Below are 8,834 nucleotides of genomic sequence, written 5' to 3'. Positions count from 1 at the left end.
TGAAAGAGGGAGCTCTTCTTAATATTTTGACACCAAAATCATGTCGATACACCTTACCGACTGCGAGTAAAGCCAACCACGCTTTAACTTGACAGACTGTAATCCAAAATCTTGTCTTGTTCAATCCCTATCTTCTTATCTCATTGAATCTTTTTCTATATTTTATAAAATCTAAGATAGCCTTATCTTCTTGAATCCCATTCTTTTAATCCAAATAAATGCACAGCTTATCTACCTTTATCCCTTTCTATCCTTTAGGCAATTTAACATTTCCTCTAACTTTTTTATTTCCTATTTTTCTATCCAAGTGAATCCATTTCTGTCTTTTCTGAAATATAAGATAGCTCTATCTTCGTGAAGCCCAATATTTCTATCTAAATGAATCCTCCACTTATCCACCTCTATCCTTTTCTATCCGTTGGGAAATAACAAATTACGTTTATCTTTTTTATTCCCTATTTTCGTATCCAAGTGAATCCACTTCTATCTTTTTTTTAAATATGAGATAGTCCTATCTTCTTGAATCCTAGTATTTCTATCCAAATGAATTCTTCGCTTATCCACGTCTATCCTTATTGAGGCACGCGCTAGTTGATGTACATCCCTGACTTAGTACTGGCAGATTCACAATAGATGGCTGATTGTTAATGTCAGACACAAGTGGAATCATTTGCACAGTCTATAAGTGGAGGGTCAACAGACGCCTTCGCAGAGTTCGAACTTCGATTAGAAAGTCGTAAAGCTGGGGAAGTTTGTTGTTAGGCATATGAACCCTTGCAGGTTTAATAATATTTTTCGAGAGTTTGAAATTCGAAATTTATTATTATTTTCGAAACGGTTAAGAATCCTACATTTGTGAGTGGATTCAAATGGATAGAAATGAAAACGATATATCGTTGATAGTGAGTAGTCTGGAATAGATAAAGATAGGCATTTGTGAACAACAAAGATAGAAAAAGATAGGCCCTTGGGACCGCTAGGGATAAAGTCAGTGATAGAGAAAGATAGACGGTTGTGAATACCATGGACAGAAAAAGATAGACAGTTGTGACGGTAAAGGATAGAGTCAGGGATACAAAGAGAAAGATCTAAGTACACGCGACGGATAGAGCGTGGAAGGAAAAAAATAGAGTTTGTGGGGTGCAAAGTGTGCATTTGGGAAGGATTGAATATCTCTATCTTTTTCTATCCATACGTTTCTATCTTTTTGAATCTTTTTACTAACCTAAATTTGAGTATAGATCGGAAATTCTGAATAAAATTTAAGATTTTGTGATTATTTAATTATTTGAAACAGAGATAACGTTGGATAAATATAAAAACTGTTTTGTTGGAATCTTTTCGAAGGGTTCATTAATTACATAAAAAAGTCTATAATATTCTACTCTTTTCAAGATGTCCGGTTGCAACTGTTCGAAATCCAGATCATATAAATATCACATCGGGTATTTAAAAAATTTCGTTCCTTTAAATTAAAATCATTTAAAATTAATTTATTCTTATGATAAAGTAAAAATTATTTTTGCATTCATTGATAATTTTATACTTCTAAGTATACCTGTCAATTTGGAAGATTGTCTCTGAGGAAGAAACTCCAAAAATTAAAAAATTTGACATCACACATGTCACCTTCAAAAAACCTCAAGTGATATTTCTAACCCCATCATAATGTTCCATAATCCCCAAAAACCACCCCTACCACTTTAATCTAAAAAAATCCCAAGTGTTTCCAAGGAAAACTATGAAAAAATGAAAAATAATAACACAAATCACCTTTAGAAAACCTAAAGTTATATTCTCATACTCATGATAATATTCAACAACCCCCGAAAACTACCCCTACGACTTTTATCTGGACAAATCCCAAGTGCCTCCAGAGAAAACAATAAAAAAATGTAGAAAGTTGGAAGAATTACGCTAGTGACAATTTTAAAAGTACAAGCAGGGTGGCGACTTGACCTGGAAACTAGGAAGAACTGAGAAATGACCGGGAATTTTAATAACCGGGAAAAAACTGGAAAATGACCAGGAGTTTTATTTATGACCGGGAATTTACTTCTGGTCACAGTGAAACTTAACTTTTCATTATTTCAATATTTTTGGCCAACTTAGAAAAGTGACTTTTACTTTACATACAGTCGCAGGGCATATGAGTGTGTTTTTGTTTAAAAGCACTTATTCTTGTTGTTTTTATTACAATATGTTATTATAATATTTTATTATAATAAGAAATAAATCATGATACCAAAGTAATTGAAATCGAATACTGATACACTTATTTGTTCACGTGCAACCATCATTTGATGCTTGTGACTTTACCTAGAAAATTAAAAAATGTTATTGTGAAAAAACCGAAAAATGACCGGTTTCTTTTTATTGTGTAAAAAAAACTTATATGATTTGCAGAATATAACGTTTCCCAAGTCTGATTTTATACAAGTTTCATTTATATATACAGTGAAACTCTTCTATAGCCCGATTTCGGCGCTGACGGTGGGTGGCAACTAACTCATTATAGCATACTCCGCTTTTATTTGTTCACGCCTGGATGCTAGTCTGAGTGACAGCCGCTGCACCTGTTAGACCTACATGCGGCGCGGCGTTAATTTTTGGAAAGGCTATAGAAGGGAGGGCTATTGAAAGAATTTTTTTTCCATTGTAAGAAAAACATTTTGCAATTTTTGCTGTGTTGTCTTACAGGATGATCAGAATAAACTTCATGAATTTGTGGCAAATATGAATATTTTTAAGTTTTATTTGATCGGGAAAATTTAAAAACTCAGGGTATATTCTAACGGGCAGTTCTAAAAAAATGGACAGTTCTAAAAGTCATTGGAACATGAGGAAAAGAAAAAGCGAAAGACGAAGAGAGAGAGAGAGAGAGAGAGCAGAGAGAGAGAGGGCGAAATCAGCTTGATTACGAGATCTTAGACCTTTGTTTTTTTTTTTTAGAAATCGTATACTGTCAGGTCGGGCAGTTCTAACAAATCTTAGAATATACCCTGGAAAAACTTGGCCTGGAAAAATCGGGAAATGATAGGGAATTTAAAATCGCCCGCAGAATTGCCACCCTGATATATTATATTTCCAGTCCCACAACAATATTAAAAAAAAAAACACCGGAAAACCACCTCTACCATATTTCAAGTGAACAAATCCTAGCCAAAATATTAGAAAAATTTAATAATTTCAAAAAATCACACAAATAATCTTTAGAAAAACCCTAAGTTATGTTCTTAAACCCATAATAATATTCCAAAACCCCTAAAAAACAATTTTTCTTGAAGAAACTATTCGTGCCCCCTGGGAAAACTCTCGAAAAATTAAATAATCACCCAAATCACCTTCAGAAAGTCCTGAGTTCAACTACATTTTTTAAATATTATAAATATTGTAACTTAAATCGAAAACTTTTGATGATTACAGCAGCATATAAGAAGTAGGTATATTTTTCATTATAATGTTAGTAAAAAAACGCATTTTTTGCAATTTACTAAATAGAGACAATAATCCATAGGCTTTGATTCCGTTCGTCCAAACTTCAGTTCTAAGACAACTCTGCTTTAATTAATTATTCTAGAACATTTTCAATTTTCGTCATTAGAAAAAAATCATCAAGATAATTGATAAATCTGGTTAAAATCTACTCAAAATAAAGTTATATGGATCTCTTAAAAAAATGGTATAATTTTGAAAATAATCTAACTTTTTGAATTTTGGTCTCATTAACAAATTTTATGACAATATCTTCAAAATATGTTTGATATATATTAGAAAATTGGATTGATATTTCTTAATATATATTAAAAAAGTAAAGTTTTTCTCCACTTTTTGAAAGTTTTAAAAATTTTGAAAAGCATATAACTTCTTTAATTTTAAACGAAAATAAAAATTTCATTAGAATAATTTGAAAGTACTTTTGTCTTGTACTAGAAAATTTCACAAAAATTTTTAAGACCGTGAATAAAGAACTCAATCGGAATAATGATATTATAATATTATCCGCAAACAAAGGCAACACAACAGTAATAATGAATAAAGAAGACTATAAAAACAAAATCATGGACCTTCTAACTGACGATACATACATGAAACTTAAAAAGGACCCTAGAAAAACAATTTCCAGTAAAACAAATACCCTTATCAAAGACTCTAAACTTGACAGCCAAACAATATCTAAATTAATACCTACTAATGCCATCTCTCCAAGACCTTACGGGCTCCCAAGAATCCAAAAAGATAATATTCCACTTAGGCTGATTGTCAGCGCAATAAACTCAACAACTTACAATCTATCACGCTTTTTCGCTACATAACTAAATCCTTTTACAAGAAACTCCATCACTCACGATAAAAACTCATTTGACTTTATCAAAAAGATACAACAGATTTACATTCAATCCCAAGACATCATAGTGAGTTTTGACATAGTATCTCTCTTTACGAAGGTACCAATCTCTGATACAATTGATATTAATAAATCTTGTACAAACTTCCCTTCCTAACTCGTACCTTTGATAGAACACTGTCTCAATCATACTTACTTCTCTTTCAATAATCAATTCTACGTACAAATCTCAGGGGCAGCAATGGTAGCCCCAATCTCATCTGTAACAGCCAAGGTTTTTATGGAACATCTAGAAACTAAAATCTTCAACCAAGACAAGCTTAAACCGGAATTTTGGTTCCTTTACGTTGATGACACTTTTTTCATCTGGTGACATGGACGAGATGAATTAAACAAGTTTTTCGATTTCATCAATCGATTACATCCTAATATCCAGTTCACCATACAAATCAAGCAAAACGGAAAATTGCGTTTCTTGGACGTATTAGTTTTCAAAAGATCTAATAACATATTAGGATGTGAAGTTTACAGAAACCCACGCAAACAAACATATACCTAGTAGCCTCCTCCCACCATCGCCAATCTCAAAAACAATCGGTCATCAACTCCCGTGTATACAGAGATATCTCCATAAGAGATAAAGATAACTTACAAATGGAAACATAAAATGTTAAAAAAATCCTAATAAAGAACGACTACACAAATCCCTCACCTTACATCCAAGGTATCACAGAACAAATAGGAAGAATTCTCAACAAACACAACATCCAAACCATATTTAAACCACCTTCGAAAATTGGACAACTGTTAAATAACCCAAAAGCTTTAGTGATCCAGGAGTATATTAAATCCCTTTTTCTTGTGGCAAAGTCTATATTGGAGAAACCGGGAGAGTGCTGAGCCAATATATAAAGGAACATGAGAGTACACTCAGGCTAAAACATTTCACGTAATCAGCACTAGCTAAACATCATATCAAAACAGGACATAACATATTATTTAACAAAAGGACACTCATTGTAAAAACACACAATATCTTTCCAAGAAAACATGGGGAAGCAATCGAAATCTTAAAACCCCCTAATAATATCAATAGGGAAAATGGATATAATACCAATCCGATTTGGCTTTCCGTCCTCCCGGATTATAAAAAAAAGATTTGATTGGCCAATCAGGTTATATTAATGATTACCGAGATTGTACAAGACAAAGTCCTTAGATACAAGGGATCTGATAACCGTCCGAGAATGTAATGGGAAAAAGGAGAAAACAAAACGTTTTTTTACGCGGAGAATAAGAGAAATGTATCAAGTGTTAAAGAAAGATTATTAGATATTAATAGTAATTCAGAATTGAAAGATATTCATGCTGATGCTTCATCTCACTAATATGTAATCCTGCTTTAGAACCATGACTTTTGCAAGACTGTATGTTATGTCCTGGTGTCAAACTTATTTCTTTAATGTTATAAAAGTACCAGATAAAAGTGCTAAAGAAAAAATTACATGTGCTGTATGGGGTAATGGATAATTAACAAAAAAAAAAACAAATATGAAGAATTGCATATTAGAATTTGCTAAGTGGGCTTTTAAAATAAATTTACATATTTACGTAAAAGAGATTAAGAGAAATGCTATAAAAATATAAAAAGAAATATCTACATCTAATCCTCGCCATCTTTTGATACACCTTTACTTCGCCGAAAACTGGATTGTGAAAATAAAACACGAGGTGCAAAGCAATCATTACGTCAATAAATTAACTTCAATATTTACTGCTGTTTGCCAACAAGGCAATGTTAAAAAAAGTATTGCTGTTATAAGTGATGATTGTAAGCATGAATCAGCCCATGCTATATTAGCAATTTAAAAAATTACTGAAAGGATGCAAAAGTTAATTCAATGTATTGTAATTGATGAAACTCAAATTTTCGATTATGCAGCTAGCCACTTTAAAATTTTATTCAAAATACATGAAATGAAAAATTTTAAACATAATCTAAAAAAGGTGTTTTTCGGAACAGGACACGACGAAGGTCCTATAGATGCAATCGGAGTCTAATAAAATTAGACTTTTTTCAAAAAAAAATGTATAAAGTTTTGATATCTATCGTACGTGGTCCATATGGCATCCGAATCAAATATCAAAAGAGTTTCCCTCTGGCCGGTGGGAGAAATACCCTTAAATCTAACAACCAACCCCCGAAAATTCGTTTTTGGCGATTATTTCGAAAAGCGTGCATCTAACGAAAAAAATAGTCTAGTAAAAAAAAATAGTAGATAAAATTCTGAATGAGAGCTCGAAGTGCGCACGCTCTTTCTCTTGCATATATCTCGAAAGGGGGTGGTTTTACGCTCATAATGTATAGAACTAAAATTGTAGTGCAGACAATTCTCTATAAATATTGCTCATTAATTATTTATTATTCAAACAATTCAATATTTCATAAGCAATATTCCGAAAATGCATCAATGACTCATTTAATGAAAAATTGATTAAAGGCTATGTATATATGTATAATGTATTAAGTAATTAATCAATACGACTTCAACCGTTTTTCAATAATAAAATTAATTTAAAAGTAATTATCTAATGATATATAAGTTTGTACTAGCACTAGTGACAGTAGCAGTAATAGTAGTAGTAGTAGTATTCTCTTGCAAATACCTCGAAATGGGGTGGTTTTTCGGTGTAACTACACATGACACACCACCTGTGAGGTAGAGCTTGTGGTGTTTTTTTTTCGTGATTTACCCAGGAGGCCTAATCCACTGCACACTTTCAAATATTTGTTCAAATGTATTTGAAAACTATTACTCATTATAATCATCAACTGTATCTGGGAGTCTATCTATAGTTTCTTCATTAAGACAACCTGTACCTTGACAATTTATACACATTACGGAACATTTTAGTCCAGCTTTCACGCATCCACAACGTTTACCGCATCTCATTTTACATGAACAAACGATCAACTTCATTATTGTTATCTTTCAACTTCATTATTATTATCTTCATTATTATTATGTGAGATGGAGCTGGTACCTTAGTAGTATAAACTGGAAATAAACTATTTTTATCTCTCTTCCAACCCCATAGTCACAGATTTGTTGAAGAATACGTATCTGTACTCGCTAATTGAGAAATCAAATGTGCTTTATTTTTAAGATTATTTAGGAATTTTTCTGGAGGCACAGTTAAAACTGTATTTTTTCGAAATAAAATTTCGGGTGAAATATTTTTCAAAAGACGCTGTTGACGTTCAACACTTTTCGTACTGGCTTCATTTAATGAATAACCGTCAAGTACAATAACAACGTTGTTGCCATAATGTTTGCGAACAAATAGTACATATGCATTGTAAATTTCTGCACACGTGGTATTCTTTGGCCATACTACACGATGAATCAAATTGCCCCCATCTAAAACATATTTACATCCTTCTAGGTGTTTCTCATGCTTCTCAAGAGAGCCATACATGTTGTGCAATGATGATTTTTTGTCTTTCTCATTAGGCCTTTCTCACTGAAAATAGAAAGTGGAAATGATGACAGTTCGTAATTAAAACACGATTTCAAGTCTTCCTTTGCTTTCACGGTGCAAATTATTCTTTGAAGTAATTGAGAAGTATCAATTTCTACGACTTCATCGGCAACCTTTACAGTGGAATTTGACGCGGAATTTGCTTTTGCTTTATTTTTGCGTTTTATTGTCAAATCCGCAAACTTTTTGGCCTCTATCACGACTTCTTTCAGTAATTTTTCGCCAATTTGTACGGCTTCGTGACAATTTATGTCTTCAGAAGCAACAATACCACTCGATATGGACATTAGATCTTCGGAACAAGTAAATGGAAAATGTTGTTGAAGCCATTCGAAGAAAGTTTGGACATCCTTTTCGTCTTTTTTAATACTCGAATCCCTGAGTTCAATATGTTGAAAACTAGTACTGCTGGTAATCCCGCAGAACTTTTCAATATTCTCGCAAACATGATACGCTACTGGTAAACCAAAAATCCATTTATTCAATACACTTTCTGTAAATCCTCGCCCATGTGTGATTCCTCCGATGCTTTTCATATGCTTCATTAAAGTTTTTTCAATTACCATGTCCGACCATATCCCAGACCAAAATTTGTCTGTACGTCTAATTGTAAAAAAGGCTTCGGTTGTAAAGTTACAGAACTCTGCTTTCGTCATTTTCAGATGTAGTGAGTCCATATCTTGAAGATGCAGTTGGCAAGATTTAGCATACAAAAAATGTCCACTTGCATGGAAAATGGGCAAATCTAATGGAATCTAAGTGGAGTTGCCAATTCCCCATACGCTCTGCCTGAATAAAGTGCAATTCAATAGTTACAAGATCAAAGTATTGTATCCACAACTGGGCTGTCTTTCCTTTTAAACGCAACACGTCCATCTGGATATTTAACTTGCTATGAATTTCTTCAATAACATCATCATCTTGTACAGAATCGAAACTTGGA

The 8,834-nt window shown here is 32.7% G+C and overlaps 1 protein-coding gene across 1 annotated transcript; it reads right to left on the bottom strand.

Annotated features, from left to right (window-relative positions):
• Nucleotides 1-7,791: 7,791 nt before the first annotated feature.
• On the bottom strand, nucleotides 7,792-8,457 carry LOC117173754. The gene has a single exon (XM_033362394.1). The coding sequence runs from the start codon at nucleotides 8,455-8,457 to the stop codon at nucleotides 7,792-7,794; it is 666 nt and encodes a 221-aa protein (XP_033218285.1).
• Between the last annotated feature and the right edge of the window lie 377 nt (nucleotides 8,458-8,834).

This window comes from Belonocnema kinseyi, chromosome 5 (assembly GCF_010883055.1).
Source record: "Belonocnema kinseyi isolate 2016_QV_RU_SX_M_011 chromosome 5, B_treatae_v1, whole genome shotgun sequence".
Classification (NCBI taxonomy): Eukaryota; Metazoa; Arthropoda; class Insecta; order Hymenoptera; family Cynipidae; genus Belonocnema; species Belonocnema kinseyi.
Note: the sequence above shows the minus strand (reverse complement) of the source record. Positions and strands in the feature narration are given on the sequence as shown.

Bases quoted from the DNA above. Each gene is read 5' to 3' on its own strand.
- LOC117173754 (XM_033362394.1), bottom strand. From the start codon at position 8,457: ATGGTAATTGAAAAAACTTTAATGAAGCATATGAAAAGCATCGGAGGA.